At 46.5% G+C, this 17,726-nt stretch overlaps 1 protein-coding gene across 1 annotated transcript in view; it reads right to left on the bottom strand.

The window, feature by feature from the left end:
* ATAD2B (ATPase family AAA domain containing 2B) overlaps positions 1 to 17,726 on the bottom strand; it is a 610,472-nt gene that overhangs the window by 272,923 nt on the left and 319,823 nt on the right. Inside the window, exon 15 of the mRNA XM_029596002.1 lies at positions 6,499 to 6,589. Coding sequence (XP_029451862.1) covers positions 6,499 to 6,589 — 91 coding nt within the window. The remainder of the gene's footprint in view (positions 1 to 6,498; positions 6,590 to 17,726) is intronic.

Here is a 17,726-nt window from a genome sequence, read left to right on the forward strand (position 1 = left end):
CTGTTCTTCAGTCTGTGAGCAAATCGAAGGCATGCCAATCGGACTGCCCGGGCCTCTAGACGGTTGATGTTCCAAGCTGACTCTTCTCTGTTCCACCGCCCTTGTGCGGTGAGTTCTTCGCAGTGTGCTCCCCAGCCGCTCAGGCTGGCATCTGTGGTGAGCAAAGTCCACATGGGTGGACATCTTCGACCCCCTGCTCATGTGGTTAGACTGCAACCACCACCGCAACTGGGTCCGCACTCTGGCTGGCAGATGCAGGTGCGTGGAATAGTTCCGTAGACGGGGGCTCCAGCGAGAGAGCAGGGAGTGTTGTAGAGGTCTCATATGGGCCCTCGCCCAAGGCACCACTTCCAGGGTGGATGCCATGAGACCAAGAACCTGCAGATAATCCCAGGCTATGGGCCGACTGGATCCCATCAAATACTGGATACGCTGCTGAAGTTTCAACTGTCTCTTGGAAGTGAGACTGACTGTGTCCGCCCGGGTATCGAACTGTACTCCCAGGTATTCCAGAGACTGGGAAGGCTGTAGGCAGCTCTTGCTGAGGTTGATTACCCAGCCCAAGCTTTCCAGAAGGACGATCACGCTGTCGGTTGTCCGAAGGCTCTCCTCTCGAGATTTCGCCCTGATCAGCCAGTCGTCTAAGTAGGGATGACCAGAATTCCTTCCCGCCTGAGTGCCGCTGCTACCACTACGACCACCTTGGTGAATGTCCGTGGTGACGTGGCCAACCCGAAGGGCAGAGCCCGAAACTGGAAGTGGCGCCCTAGAACCTTGAAGCGTAGGTAGCGCTGATGATCCGGATGGATCGGGATATGCAGGTATGCCTCTGACAGGTCTAACGCCGTGAGGAATTCTCCTGGTTGTACTGCTGCCTTGACGGAGCGCAGAGTCTCCATGCGAAACCTCGGTACCCGTAAGTAGCGATTGACTGACTTGAGGTCCAGCACAGGCCGAAAGGTGCCCCCTTTCTTGGGTACCATGAAATAAATGGAATAGTGTCCAGAATTCACTTCCCAGGCAGGTACTGGGATGATGGCTTTCAAGGACAGGAGCCTCGCCAGGGTAGCTTCCAATGCTGCCTTCTTGTGCATGGGACATGAAGATTCCACAAACTTGTCCGGAGGGAGATGATGAAAGTCCAGATAATATCCCTCCCGGATAATGGCGAGGACCCACTGGTCCGACGTGATCTCGACCCATCTGGGGTAGAAGAGGGTTAAACCTGCCCCCTATGGCTCCGTCCGCCAGATGAATCGGCGGATTCTCATTGTGAGGCGCGGCCGGGACCCGAGCCCGGGCCTGCTCCCCTCTTGCGCTGCTTGGTCCGAAAGGACTGATTCCTGGCCTGAAGACGTGGTGCCTGGTAGCGACCCCTGTAAGGAACAAAGCGCTGTGAACTCCTGCTCCTGGAGGGCCTTGGAAAGGCGCGCTGGCCCCTTCTGAACCGATCTTCCGGCAGTCTAGGCACTGGAGAGGCACCCCATGTACTGGCCAGTTTATCAAGGTCGCTGCCAAATAGGAAAGAGCCCTTAAAGGGCAATCTGGTGAGGCGTGTCTTTGAAGGCGCATCAGCTGACCATCTCCGGATCCAGAGCTGCCTCCTGGCGGCTACAGAGGATGAAATCCCCTTAGCTGTTGTCTGGACCAGGTCTGATGCAGCATCTGTGAGGAACGAAAGAGCTGACTCCATGTCAGCTGCTGGAGCGTTGTTCCTAACCTGTGACAAACAGGCATGCGTCACCACTGTGCAGCAGGTCGCGATCCGCAAAGATAGAGCTGCCACCTCAAAGGTCTGTTTCAGAATGGCGTCCAGTCGCCGGTCATGAGGCTCCTTGAGGGCCGTCCCCCCTTCAACTGGAATGGTAGTGCGCTTGACCACAGCGCTAATCAAGGCGTCCACCTGAGGGCACGCCAGCAGGTCCTGGATAGCCGGTGCCAATGGGTACATGCTCGTCAGGGCCCAGCCCCCTTTGAAGGAAGCCGCTGGTGCCGCCCATTCTAAATCTATCAGTTGTTGAGCTGCTTGCAAGAATGGAAAATGGCGGGCTGTAGGACGAAGCCCTTCCAGCAGAGGGTTCTGCGCAGAGGGCACCGTAGCGCTGGGACCTGTAATATCCAACTCCGCTAGACACTGAGACACCAGGTCGGAGAGATCCTCCTTGGGGAAGAACCGCCTCATGGTTCCATATGGCTCAATCCCTGGGGGAAGCTCCCCCTCGTCCGGGAGTTCGGACTCGTCCGGTGAAACCTCCTGGTCCGATTGATCTGGACTGTCCAGTGGTGGGAGGTCCTGCTCACGATAAGGGCGTGAGGGTCCAGGAACAGGATCCGCAGGAGCCGCCACCGCAGCGGCAGCCGCAGCAGCCACCGCAGGAACCGCAGCAACCACAGGAACAACAGGAACAGCAGGAACTGCAGGGCCTGGACGGGAAGCCGTTTGCATCTGTACAAAGGCATGAATCCCCTTAAAGAGATCCACCCAGGAAATGGAAGCAGCCTCTAATCGCCGGGATACAAGATTCCCCGGGATTCCCGATTGGTCGAGACTGCCCGCTAAATCCGGGGTAGCCCCTGGGGAACTGTCAGCAAACTGTGGCTGAGACTGGGCCTGGCTCGAGGGTCCCACGGCCTCCTCACATTGGGCACATAGGGAGTCTGGCTCTTCACTGTGCGTGGCTCTAAGCTGGCATGCAGAGCAGAGGCCAAGGGCTTTAATGCCTGATGCAGGCGGCGCCGCCACTGAAGACGCTGATGCGTTCTGTTCCATTGAAAGAGAGACGGCAATAATATATGCTTAATATAACAGGCGTGCAATAATAATATGCGGCAGCAATAGGCGCTTAATACAACGGGCGCACAAGAATAATAATATGCGACATCAATAGGCGCTTAATACAACGGGCGCACAAGAATAATAATATGCGGCAGCAATAGGCGCTTAATACAACAGGCGCACAATAAGAATAATATGCGGCAGCAATAGGCGCTTAATACAACAGGCGCACAATAAGAATAATATGCGGCAGCAATATGCGCTTAGTACAATAGGCGCACAAAAATAATAATAATAGGTTCTCAGCACTAGGCGGTCATGAAAACAGCACAATTGTATGCAATATACTCTCAGCAATATGCCGCCAACAATACACGCTTAAAGGCTTTCAATAAGCGCTCAGCAGTAAGCGATTAGCAATATACGCTCAATGGCATTCACTAGGCTCTCAGCAATAAGCGTTTAGCAATATACGCTCAATGGCATTCAATAGGCTCTCAGCAATAGGCGGTTAGCAATACACGCTCAGTGGTATACAATACGCTCTTAGCAATATGCGGGTAGCAATACACGCTCAATGGCATTCCATAGGCTTTCAGCAAGAAGCATTTAGCAATACACGCTCAATGGCAGTCAATATGCTCTCAGCAATAAGTCAATATACGCACAAGGAGGAATAGAGCCGCGCCTATTACGGGCGCTCAATACCTGAACAAGGCCCCAAAATGGCGTCCTCCACGGCGTGCCACGCCGCCGATCCTCTGCTCCTCGGAGACCAGAAATAAGAAATGTACGCCTTACCTGATCCTCGGCGCTTCCCGGCTGGAACCCGGGCGGTCTCCGGCTGCGGGGGGAGAGGGCAAGTACCTTCACCGCCGCGTTTGAGGATATGCACCCGCTGCCTCATCCACGCCGGTACCGAGGCGCCTCGAAAGCCTCACCCGAACCTCGCCCGGGGGGCTGTGTCCTTGCCGCGATTCGGCCGGACCGAGGACTTACACCTCCGGGGGATCACGGAAATCACCCCGGGAAACTCTACTGGGGGAGGGACCTTAGGGTATCACCGCAGGAGTGCGGGGCTCGATGATATAGAAGTTTTAGTAAGTAGAAAAAGAAAAGTAGATTTGGAAAACACGCTCAGCTAGCGTGCAGGCTCTCCAAACTGCTTTGGAGACGGAAATTACTGAGTTGCTACGCTTCCTGTATATATACCCCGTGCTGACGTCAGATCCGTCTCCAACTGCTAGCACGCGGATACTATCCCATTCGTTCTGAGTCCATCTGGCTACACGCCAGGAAAGTGGGCATTAAGCATACTCCTTGAAAAACTTTCGTCCCAAGAGTATCCAAGGATCTTGATTTCATCCCCGGGGCACAGAAGAATGGTTCTGGTTCTCTTGGCCATCTTAGAGGCAATAACAACCACCACAGATTGATAAGGTAGCTATCTTTTCAAATTCTGAAGTCTTCTGGCAAGATATATTGTCTCCATCTTCTTGTTGACAGCAGCTACAGATTTATTTATTTATTTTAGATTTTTTTTTTTTTTTTTATATATACTGCTTTTCACACTTTTTTCAGCGCTTCAAAGTGGATTACATTCAGGTACTGTAGGTATTTCCCTATCCCCAGAGGGCTTACAATCTAAGTTTGTACCTGAGGCAATGGAGGGTAAAGTGACTTGCCCAATGTCTCAAGGAGATATATTGTCTCCATCTTCTTGTTGACAGTAGCTACAGATAATGGGTTTTCCCCACATCCTCATCTGTACCTCCTAAAGGATCTCATGTAATGGAACTGCCAGAATTTTCTTAGGAGACTCCACGAGCTGGATGATGTCTAGCACCTTGTTTCTAGACTCAGTCTCCTTTTGCAAAGTAAACTGAAAGACCACAGTGAAGGAGAGGTCCCTCAAGTGGAAACTTTCTCCCTTCTTTTGGAGGAGAGGGTTCAAACGGGAGACCCTTGGCAATTCCTCCTCTTCAGAGAAATCCCCATATCTGTACCTGTACTCCCAGGAATACTTAAAGTCCAAGTCCAAATATTATACAGGGAACAAGGACTCAGACCTTGTTTGTCTAGCAGACAAGGCCTCATAGAGGGGAGCACTTGTCTGTTGGGGCATAGACACTGAAGAGCTCCTGAACCTCAAGGAAGCTCTCCCCTTCCTCCACCCCCCCCCCCCCAGCATCCTGGTGGACTGGAGATTACCATTGGTACTCTGACAATGTTAATTCTCCTCCAGGAACTGACATTGGTACCGAGCTGCCAGGCAGCTGTAGGGTCTCTGCATCATCTTTTCCAAGGCCTGCTGGATCTTCTTTGTCCAGTCACTCCTCAAAGATTACAGATACCAATATAGAATGGGAGGCAGAAGGGGTAGTCATGTCTTCCTGGGATACTTTAAGCTTATCGATGGCAGACATCTGAACTCCTGGAGACTGCTGCAATTCCCAGGAATGCATAGAGGATGAGCTCTCCTCTTCATAGCAATGCTTCGGCAGTTTCACAGCCTCACTCAGAACATCCCTGCTCCCAGCATTGTGCTTCAACAGAAATCGATGCTGATGCTTCTTGGCCTTTGCTCAATGCTAGGCTTCAGAACTCCTGGATGCCAGAACAGAAGAGGCTGAACCCTTCACCTTTGTCCGATGGGAGGAGCAAGAGGACAATCTGTCTCCTCAATGGTAAATGCCAATGCACTATCAACTGAGGCAACTCCCGGGTGCATCCATGTCACTGCCTCCACTGTAGATCAGATGGGCCTAATCCTGCAGTGCTCTAAGCGCTTTTTTGTAAGTTCAAGCCAGGACCTACACCCAGAGGGTCAAGGTCATGCAAAGATGACACCCCCAGACATTAAGATTAGCCCCCAGGCACAGAACACATTTAACAGGGGGATCCATGATAGACAACACCCTGTTGCATAGGGGGCAACTCTTGAAGTTACTGGTAGACTTATCCATGAGGAAAAATGGATGAAAAACCAACGCAGCAAAATTAAAGAACTTGATGACCATTCAAAGCCCTTTGGTACACAGCATGGATACCAGAATAAAAAGGGAAATTAAAGAACCAAATAAAATAACTACTTAAGGATGACTAAAAGGGAAGAATGAGACCGCAGGATTACTGCCTAGATAGGTAACCTGAAGATCTATATAGAGCAGAAAAGCAGAGATCCACAACTGGCTCCATGGAAAATATGAGACTGAAGAGGTCCCTCTATGGACATGTGGTAGTATAACATGCTCAGTGGGTCATGATCAAAGTTCTAGAAACTTTAAAGTAAAAGTTCTGTGCCAGGATTCATCTGATGATGTCACCCATACGAGGACTACCATCCTGCTTGTCCTCAGAGAAATATCAATTACTATAGGTAATAACTATCCCTTCCCCACCCCTCCTCTTATGAGGGCCACTTCATCTAGAAAGTCTATTTGTGCATTCTTACTGTAATATCCCTTAAAAGGGGGGTCAGGCTGATTTTGAGGTGAGGAGGAGGGCTTAAGAAAATAAAATCTTGATAAATGTAAATGGAACTCAGACAATGAAGAAAAGTACTAGAAGGAAGGAAAGATGAAAATAAACAACATGAAGATGATTTACTGGAAAACTCCAAACCTAAAAGTAGAATTAAAAGCAAATACATATTTCTAGCTGTAAGAGAAAGTTTTCATGGAGAAAACTTGAAATCTATTTCACTATGAAGAATCACTCACCAACACATTTTTCAGCTAGTTCTTCTAAGAAAGCTTCTGACAATTTTGGATTCCAGTCCCTGGTATGAATTTGTAAAATGTGCTTTCTTGCCTAATAAATAAAAGAAACAATATTTATCAAAACACAAACTAATACTATAAAACAACTACATGTAACAACAAAAGTTATGACAGACAATCACACAAATGAGCTAAAGATTATTTATTTATTTATTTGGGGCTTTTATATACCGACATTAGTAAACAAACATCATACCAGTTTACATTGCAACTGAAAGCTAGGAAAACAGAGTACATAAAACGGGGCCGGGGGAAAGGGAGCAAAAAATGTGTTAATGTAACTAGAAAATGAAGAGCATGAGGAAGTAGAGCGTAATTCGAAATGGAACAAGAGGAGTAACAAGTGGGGTAGGTAGAAACTTATGTACAACAGTGTGGATTTATATACACAGGGGGTGTGCCAGGGAAGGTGATGGTGTCATGTCGCCGATGACTTGTATAAGGGGCTGGGTGGGGGGGGGGGCGAGGAGGGAGCATGGGAGAGCACAAGGAATGAGGTCTATTCAGGGTAGGCTTGTCGAAATTAGTAGCCATCACGGTACATTTAAATTGAAGGCACAAACTTATAGACAATGAAAATAGCAATTAAACCTTTATGCTTAAACATTAGGAAATGGAACTTAATATTCTACAACTTGTACTAAGAAGTCAATTCACTAAACCACTGAAACCTTCACTAATATTAATACGGATAATGCACAAATTATTTAGTGAATCAGCCCCCACTAGAAATAATGAAACCTGACATAACTAACATAAGCGTTAACCCACCTTACTGCGCTTTAGTTTGTTCCCTCTGCACTTATTGATATTCATAAGGCATAGTTTTGGAATTAAATCGATTGCAAGAAAAAAACGGCCTACAATGGACCTAGTATGCAGAGATGTTTCAAAGCAGTAATTGGATACTGTGTTTCATCTGTAATATCTGCAGCCTAATTTAGATTATTAGTTTAGTTTATAGTTGATAAATAGTCTTTCTTTGAAAACAAAGTGATTTGCAATTTTAAAAAAACATTAAACATAAAAATACAGGATATATAAAAGCATCACATGACATTCTAAATTAATAAACAGTAAGTTAAGGCGGTGCAGGCCTGTCTCGCGCCGCCGCCATTAACATGGGAAGAGTGTGGGGAGCGGGCGAGTAGGGGATTGGGGGGAGGGGGGAGAGGTAACCGTTGGCGATGGCAACAATTTTGAATTGCTGCCTCGCCATTGGTTGCCTTACCGTGGCGGGAGTTGCGGCAGGAAGTGTTCCCCTCAGTCAGGCTCGCGAATGGCAGAGGCAGCAGCAAGAATTTGCTTTCCCTCCCCTCCCTCCCGGATGAGTGTTATGTACTGGTGGGCCTTTGGGTCTTGGTGATGTCAATTGTCGCAGTGGTGGTGGAAACCCGAGCCCAAAGTTGTTAAGTGTTATTATTGTATTGTAAAAGGGCATTAGAGGGGGGAGAATCTTGTGAAGTTTGGGGCTGCTACATGAGATGGCCAATGAGCAGGGGGGGGCTGATGCTCAGGCCGTGCGTTTACCCTCGCTGGGAAGCGGCGGAGTAAGAGATAAGGGGAGGTATTGCTTAGCCTTACCACTGGGAATAGATTAATTTATTTATTTAATTTAAAATTCTTTTACTATACCGATACTCAAGACGAAGGTCTTATCGTACCGGTTTACAATGGAACAGGGGGGAAACCAAATTAATTTAAGAAGGTAAAGTTACATTAAACAGGGAGCGAAAACCTGGAAGATGGGAAAAATTTTAAAAGATAACAACTGGAGAGTGATAAAATAATCAACGAAGAACAGTAGAGTAGCGAGAGAAAAACATATATTTATCTTCGGCGATTATAAACATAATAAGTCCTGTGGAATGAAGAGAAAGGGGAGGTGAGCAAGGGGGCGGTGTGGTGTCAGGGCAGGGGTTGGAAGGGGGAGGGGGGGAGGTGTTAGGGAAGAGGTCGGAGGGTGAGAGTCAATGTTGGTTGATAGATTAATAATCTAGGGCAGCGCTTCTCAACCGGTGTGTCGCGACACACTAGTGTGTCACCAAACACCGGCAGGTGTGTCGCGTTTCCCGGTGTCTCACTGCCCGCTGCACTTCTCTTCTCCCTTTTTCCAGCTCCCCGCGGGCCAATTGGAAGCCTCCTTTCTTCCTACCCCCATTGCCCAATGGGAAGCCTCCTCCATTCTGCCTGCCCCCGCGCAGGCCAATCGGAAACCTCTTCCCTTCTACCTACCAGTGAGAGTAGGAAGAAGGGAGGAAGCCTTTGATTGGCCGGTGAGGCAGGCATCGCATAGCCCAGGGGTAGGATGGGAGAAATAGTTTCGAACTCCGACGAAGCAAGGCCGCCACAGCTCGTGGCGGCAAAGAGGAAACCCGACACAGACGAAGCAAGGCCACCACAGTCCGTGGCGGTGAAGAGGAAACCAAATGCAGATGAAGCAAGGCCACCACAGCCCGTGGCGGCGAAGAGGAAACCAGACGCAGATGAAGCAAGGCCGCCACAGCCAGTGGCGGCGAAGAGGAAACCAGACCCCGACCGATGCTACCACGGGAGCCCATTCCCGTGGTGGCGCAAAAAGAAGGCCCGCCGGAGTAAAGCCGCGGTGGAACTGGAGCCCATCCCTGCAGTGAAGAGAGAATACATTTTTTATGAGAGCGCGTGTGTCTATGTGTGAATGAGTGCCTGGGTGAGAGCTTGTGGGTGTGAATGAGTGCCTGGGTGAGAGCTAGTGTGTGTGTGTGTATGTGTGTGCGTGTGAGCGCCTGACAGAGCTGGTGTGTCTGTGTGTGAATGAGCGCCTGGTGAGAGCTGGTGTGTCTGTGTGTGAATGGATGCATGGGTGAGAGCTGGTGTGAATGGGTGCTTAGGTGAGAGCTTGTGTGTGCGGGTGTGAATGGAAGCCTGGGTGAGAGCTTGTGTATGTGGGTGTAAATGGATGCCTGGGTGAGAGCTTGTGTGTGGGTGTGAATGGATGCCTGGGTGAGAGCTGGTGTGTGTGGGTGTGAATGGATGCCTGGGTGAGAGCTTGTGTGTGTGGGTGTGAATGGATGCCTGGGTGACAGCTTGTGTGTGTGGGTGTGAATGGATGCCTGGGTGACAGCTTGTGTGTGTGGGTGTGAATGGATGCCTGGGTGAGAGCTTGTGTGTGTGGGTGTGAATGGATGCCTAGGTGAGAGCTTGTGTGTGTGGGTGTGAATGGATGCATGGTTGAGAGCTGGTGTGAATGGGTGCTTAGGTGAGAGCTTGTGTGTGTGGGTGTGAATGGATGCCTGGGTGAGAGCTTGTGTCTGTGGGTGTGAATGGATGCCTAGGTGAGAGCTTGTGTGTGTGTGGCTGTGAATGGATGCCTGGGTGAGAGCTTGTGTGTGTGGATGTGAATGAATGCATGGGTGAGAGCTTGTGTGTGTGGATGTGAATGGAAACCTGTGTAAGAGCTGGTGTGAATGGGTGCGAGAGCATTTGTGTGTGATCGAGAGCTTGTATATAAGAGACCATGAGTGTGATTGAGAGAGAGACTGGTCAGGAAGATGACTGGTGTGAGAGAGACCAAGACTGGTCGTGGGGTCTAATTGGAGGTGTGTGTGTGATTGACTGGTTGTGGGCGCTAAGGAAGAGGACTGTGAGGACAGAGCTTCAGCAGCCCTTGCTGCTTCTGGTGAGTGCTATTGGCCTGGAAGGGAAAGGAGTTAGGAGAGTTGCTGGAAAGGGTAAGTAAAGGTGGCTTTTAAAATGTATTTTTCTTGATTGACTGGAATTTTAATTATTGGGTATTATGTGATGTCTGCTGTTTTGAAATATTTTAATGATATTTGGACATGTTTTAATAATTTTTTTTGGTTTTTAATTGTTGGATATTATTCTGTTCAGCAGCTGTTTTGTAACATTTTTAGTATAGCTTTACAATTATTTCTGTGTGGGGGCTCTATAGCAGCTTGGCTTATTCTGTTTTCCCAATAGGAAATGTATTAGTGTTTAGGGCTTGGTTTAATAGTTGTATTTCTTAGATAGGATTGTTACTTTATTTATTTAAAGGTGTTTGGTTGTTTTTTTTTATTGACATTTGTAGGTACATCTGTTTTAGTGTGTTCCATAATACAGGTGTAACTTTGTGAGGGTTAGTTTGTGTGCATTATTACAAATCTTGAGAGTCTGTTAGGTGCTATATTTCTCTTTCCATTTCTCCAGGTTTGCACTGCATGCAGAGTGGCTTTTTTGGTTTTCCATTCCAGTTGCTCACTCCATATTTATAATTTGTGGTTTTTATGTACTTGGTGAAGGGTATGTGACCGAGGTGAGGTATTTAACTAACATGTAGGCATTTGTATCAATCTTATTTGTTGTGTTTTCTCAATAGGATATGCATTAGTGGTAAATTACTGTCTTTTCATAAGGAAGGCTATTTTGCCTGGTAGTAAAAGGAGTTTGTTTTGCTTTTACTGGGATGTCATCAGAACCAGAATATCTTTTTTTGTATGGCAAGTTGTACAGGGTAATGCCCTAGATCTGCTCTGCACTCATTGCTGGGGGTTGAGGGGATTCCTGTGGATGCAGAGTGCATGTTTACATTTAGCCCCGTGAAGGTCACATGTTCAGTGTGTCACGCATGTGAGAACCATCTATCAGGTGTGTCCCGGCCAAAAAAAGGTTGAGAACCACTGGTCTAGGGCAGTGGTTCTCAACAGGTGTGTCGAGACACTCTAGTGTGTTGCAAAGCCCTGGGAGGTGTTGCAGAGCCAGCAGAAGACTGATCTTTCCTCATCAGTCTGGGCAGGAGTTGGCTGACTTCTCTTTTACTGGATATGACAGGAAGCTGCTCTTGCTTCCTTCTCTTTCTGGCCAGTGGGAGTTTGTTTCTTCCTCCTTCACCCAGATCAAAGCATGATATCACCAACTCCTGTTCACATGGGTCCGGCAGGACACCAACTTCATCTTCCTCTGCCTGGCCTGGCAGTGAGGTTGCTGATGCTGTCTTTACTCCATGGGACCTGGATGTGAATGCAGAAGCATGAGTGAGAAAGGTGCATGCTCTATAGATCCACTGCTGCTGCCTACTCATCTTCTTCTCCTCATGCATCTTGCCCTCATCTGCTGCTGATAAAGAGGGAGGGAGACTCTAGATTGGACAAGTCTTTTCTGCTGGCTGGGAGCCAGGAGGAGGGGGAAATGTATTGGGCAGGAAGGCATGGGAAAATAGGAAGTCAGGGGTGGGAGAAAGGAGGTTGGGGTTGCTGGGTAGGGAGAGGCAGAGGAGGGAGGGATTGGAGGCTGCTGGGCAGGGATGAGAGACGGAAGTGGAAAATGGAGGTGTGGGGTGGCTGGGTTGGGAGAGAGCGGAGTCGGGGATGATGAGCAGGAAGGGGAAGGAAAGAGGTGGTCAGAGGTATTCTGGGTAGGGAAGGGGAGAGGGAAGGGCAGAAAGGGAGCATGGGGAAGAGGGTGTGGGGTGGGGGGGGTCAGGAATGTTACACTGGGATATGAGCATGTGAAGAGATGACTGAGTAGCTGAGAGAAGTGAGGGGTGATGGGGGCATGAAGGAGACTGACTGGGTACAAGGGCCATGCTATGTTAGTTCTCTCTTTGAACTTTGTTAACTGTAAGAGGAAATATATTTTTGTTTCTAGTCTCCAGTTTTGAACTGCATGCAGAAGGTGGTCTTGGGGTTTCCATTCCAGGTTTTGCTTCCACATTTGTAATTTGTGATCTTTTATTCTATATTTGGTGAAGGCAGGTCTATCTGTGTTCTGTGTGTATGTGACAGATGAGGTACTTTACTAGAGGTTTGTATCAGCCCTATTTGTTGTATTGTCTCAATATTATATTGTGCCGGTGGTGAACTGCTGCCTAGTCATGGATAGGGCTATTGCTGTTTCATTTCTTGGAGTTAGTGCTGCTGAGATATGGCAGGTTTGATAAACATGTACTAAGTGGTGTTTGTTTGTATTATTTTACAATGCATCTCGTAGTAGAGGGAGTTTGTGATGCTGTTAAGATGACACCAGAATCAGAATATCTTTTTTGTATGGTGAGTTGTACAGGGAAAAGTCTTATTTCTGTTCTGCACTCATTGTTAGGAAGTGGAGAACTCATGTGGATGCAGAGCATATGCTTATTTTAAGTCCCATGATGGTTATGTGTTCAGTGTGTCATACATGTGTGCATCATCTCTCAGGTGTGTCCTGATAGAAAAAAGATTGAGAACCACTGGTCTAGGAATTGGAGTAACAATTAGCAGTAACCCCTGGAACACGAGTCACACAGGAGGACTATAACACAATCACAAGGCAGCCAAGGGCAGGAAACAATCCATCTGTCTAGATTAAGGAAAAGGAAATTACCAGGTAAGTAGTAATTTCTCATTTCCTACCACCTAGACAGATGTGCTTAGGATCAACAGGATGTACTAAAGCTACTCCTGAATAGGGTGGGAGGCTGTCCAGGATCCAGTCGAAACCGCCCTTGCAAAGGCTGTGTCCTCCTGGGCCTACACATCCAGGCGATAATACCTGGAAAAGATGTGTAAGAAGGACCACGTCGCAGCTCTGCAAATGTCGACAGGAGACAACAATCTAACCTCTACCCATGACACTGCCTGAGCCCTAGTGGAATGAGTCCAAACCTGAGTAGGCAAAGGCTTTTCAGCAACCACACACATAACCGTGACTATCTCCTTAATCCAGCGAGCTATTATAGCCTGTGAAGCTGGCTCGCCCTGTTTATCTCCACCATGAAGGACAAACAGGCAATCCCTCTTTCGGAAAAGGTTAGAATCCTCCAGATACCTCAGGACACATCTCTTGACATCCAATGGACGACACAGGCAATATTCCTCCGCATCTGTTTCCTTATCCAGAGATGGCAAAGAAATGGACTGATTCAAGTGAAAATCTGAAAGCACTTTAGGCAAGAAAGACGGAACAGTGCACAGTCGAATCTGTTCCCGCTAACACCAGGCCTGCAGCTTCAAAATTTGACGTCCAGAACATATCGCCACCAGAAACGCAGTTTTCAAGGTCAGGAAGCGCAAGGAAAGTAAGAGCATCAGTCGAAACATAGGACCTGCCAAAAAGTCTAAAACCAGAGTAAGACTCCATAAGGGTGCCGGTAACCGCAAGGAAGAAGGAAGAAGTTTCAAATCCCTCAAGAAACAGGCCACATCAGATGAGAGGATAAGGATTCACCATTTACCTGACCCCTGAAACAGGTAAATGGTGAAGGTACAGCCACTACCTGTACCTTCAAGGAATTAAGGGCCAATCCTTTATTCAACCCATCTTGCAAAAATTCCAAAATGAGCAGGATCCTAACTGAACGAGGAAGCACTCCTCGATCTTCACACCAAGCCTCAAACACTCGCCAAACTCATACATAGACAAAGGAAGTGGAGAATTTCTGTGCTCGTAGCAAGGTGGCAATCACTGCAGAAGAATACCCATGCTTCAACAAGCGAGCCCTCTCAAGGGCCATACCATAAGACAAAACCAAATCAGATCTTCAAGAACATAAGAAAATGCCATACTGGGTCAGACCAAGGGTCCATCAAGCCCAGCATCCTGTTTCCAACAGTGGCCAATCCAGGCCATAAGAACCTGGCAAGTACCCAAAAACTAAGTCTATTCCATGTTACCATTGCTAATAATAGCAGTGGCTATTTTCTAAGTCAACTCAATTAATAGCAGGTAATGGACTTCTCCTCCAAGAACTTATCCAATCCTTTTTTAAACACAGCTATACTAACTGCACTAACCACATCCTCTGGCAACAAATTCCAGAGTTTAATTGTGCGTTGAGTAAAAAAGAACTTTCTCCGATTAGTTTTAAATCTGCCCCATGCTAACTTCATGGAGTGCCCCCTAGTCTTTCTACTATCCGAAAGAGTAAATAACCGATTCACATCTACCCGTTCTAGACCTCTCATGATTTTAAACACCTCTATCATATCCCCCCCTCAGTCGTCTCTTCTCCAAGCTGAAAAGTCCTAACCTCTTTAGTCTTTCCTCATTGGGGAGCTGCTCCATTCCCCTTATCATTTTGGTAGCCCTTCTCTGTACCTTCTCCATCGCAATTATATATTTTTTGAGATGCGGCGACCAGAATTGTACACAGTATTCAAGGTGTGGTCTCACCATGGAGCGATACAGAGGCATTATGACATTTTCCGTTTTATTCACCATTCCCTTTCTAATAATTCCCAACATTCTGTTTGCTTTTTTGACTGCCACAGCACACTGTACTGACGATTTCAATGTGTTATCCACTATGACACCTAGATCTCTTTCTTGGGTTGTAGCACCTAATATGGAACCCAACATTGTGTAATTAATAAGGAACCCAACATTGTGTAAAAAAAAAAAGCCTTCCCTGACTCGGATTAACTCACCACTCACCTCACCGACAACCAACTTCCATCACCTACAACCAACTTCCAAGCACTACCAGTATACAGAAAACCATCACTTATGACCACCACCCTGATATAAAAATCTGTAATTATCTCAAACGAACAAATCATTGTAAATCACATAATTCTTGTAACGTACTAATGTACCCCATCTTACTTCGGTTAATATACTATGTTAAAGTTCCTTTCATTTTTCCTCTTGCTCCCAGTTGTACTCATCCCTGTTTTATTGTAACTGTAACTATTTTGTGTTTAGCACCTATTATTTATTTCATTCAATGTTACTTTTTTCACTCCATTGTTCATTGTAAACCAGCATGATGTGATACCCTCACGAATGCCGGTATAGAAAAAACTAAAATAAATAAAAATAAATAATTATAGCATGGGTTATTTTTCCCTATATGCATCACCTTGCACTTATCCACATTAAATTTCATCTGCCATTTGGATGCCCAATTTTCCAGTCTCACAAGGTCTTCCTGCAATTTATCACAATCTGCTTGTGATTTAACTACTCTGAACGATTTTGTGTCATCTGCAAATTTGATTATCTCACTCGACGTATTTCTTTCCAGATCATTTATAAATATATTGAAAAGTAAGGGTCCCAATACAGATCCCTGAGGCACTCCACTGTCAACTCCCTTCCACTGAGAAAATTGTCCATTTAATCCTACTCTCTGTTTCCTGTCTTTTAGCCAGTTTGCAATCCATGAAAGGACATCGCCACCTATCCCATGACTTTTTACTTTTCCTAGAAGCCTCTCATGAGGAACTTTGCCAAACGCCTTCTGAAAATCCAAGTATACTATATCTACCGGTTCACCTTTATCCACATGTTTATTAACTCCTTCAAAAAAGTGAAGCAGATTTGTGAGGCAAGACTTGCCCTGGGTAAAGCCATGCTGACTTTGTTCCATTAAACCATGTCTTTCTATATGTTCTGTGATTTTGTTGTTTAGAACACTTTCCACTATTTATCCTGGCACTGAAGTCAGGCTAACTGGTCTGTAGTTTCCCGGATCGCCCCTGGAGCCCTTTTTAAATATTGGGGTTACAATTGCTATCCTCCAGTCTTCAGGTAGAATGGATGATTTTAATGATAAGTTACAAATTTTTACTAATAGGTCTGAAATTTCATTTTTTAGTTCCTTCAGAACTCTGGGGTGTATACCATCCTGTCCAGGTGATTTACTACTCTTCAGTTTGTCAATCAGGTCTACCACATCTTCTAGGTTCACCGTGATTTGATTCAGTCCCTCTGAATCATTACCCATGAAAACCTTCTCCATTACGGGTACCTCCCCAACATCCTCTTCAGTAAACACCGAAGCAAAGAAATCATTTAATCTTTCCGCGATGACCTTATCTTCTCTACGTGCCCCTTTAACCCCTCGATCATCTAACTGTCCAACTGACTCCCTCACAGGCTTTCTGCTTCGGATATATTTAAAAAAGTTTTTACTGTGAGTTTTTGCCTCTACAGCCAACTTCTTTTCAAATTCTCTCTTAGCCTATCTTATCAATGTCTTACATTTAACTTGCCTATGTTTATGCTTTATCCTATTTTCTTCTGTTTGATCCTTCTTCCAATTTTTGAATAAAGATCTTTTGGCTAAAATAGCTTCTTTCACCTCCCCTTTTAACCATACCGGTAATCGTTTTGTCTTCTTTCCACCTTTCTTAATGTGTGGAATACATCTGGACTGTGCTTCTAGAATGGTATTTTTTAACAATGACCACGCCTCTTGGACATTTTTTACTTTTGTAGCTGCTCCTTTCAGTTTTTTTCTAACAATTTTTCTCATTTTATCAAAGTTTCCCTTTTGAAAGTTTAGCACGAGAACCTTGGATTTGCACACTGTTCCTTCTCCAGTCATTAAATCAAATTTGATCATATTATGATCACTATTGCCAAGCGGCCCCACCACCGTTACCTCTCTCACCAAGTCCTGTGCTCCACTGAGAATTAAATCTAAAATTGCTCCCTCTCTCGTCGGTTCCTGAACCAATTGCTCCGTAAAGCTATCATTTATTCCATCCAGGAACGTTATCTCTCTAGCGTGACCCGATGATACATTTACCCAGTCTATATTGGGGTAAGATGCCTCCATCGCGGCATCTTTTTTGGACTCAGGCCAACATCCTCCCGATCCCGGGACATCAACCAAAACTCCTCGCCCCGCACGGTCACGAGGTCGGACCCCTCAACAACATCCTCCTGCACGGACCACCAGAGCGACTCATGCAGCCTCAGACCCATGGATATAGACTTATCTACTGTATTTAACTTGTCCTCCCGTCCGCTTGCTCCCTTGGAATTAGGACTGTTAAGTAAGGGGTTGTCCTTTGTGCCTACGGTTAAATATAACATGTTTGACCTAAAAGTTCATCTTTATCGGTTTATTCGCCTGTTAAAGATCAAACGGTTTTTTTCTGACACTGCACCTAGTCCAGACCTTTCATTAGTTCGTTTGAAATCCCGGTGGGTCCCCCCGGGACCTGTGGATCCCCTTATTCTGGCGTTTGAACACCTGGTTGGCCAAGATATAAAGAAGCTGGCAACTAGTCGGCAGTATACTAAGTTTAATCTGTCTAAATCAGAGTTTAAGGCGATGCTATCTCTCCAGAATGATCCCTCCATCATCATTAAACCGGCCGATAAAGGCGGCGGTATAGTGATTCAGGATAAAACACGTTATTTGGCTGAGGCACTGAGACAATTAAATGATGCATCTTTCTATCTTCCGTTGTCAGAAGACC

This window comes from Rhinatrema bivittatum, chromosome 3, assembly GCF_901001135.1.
Source record: "Rhinatrema bivittatum chromosome 3, aRhiBiv1.1, whole genome shotgun sequence".
NCBI lineage: Eukaryota > Metazoa > Chordata > Amphibia > Gymnophiona > Rhinatrematidae > Rhinatrema > Rhinatrema bivittatum.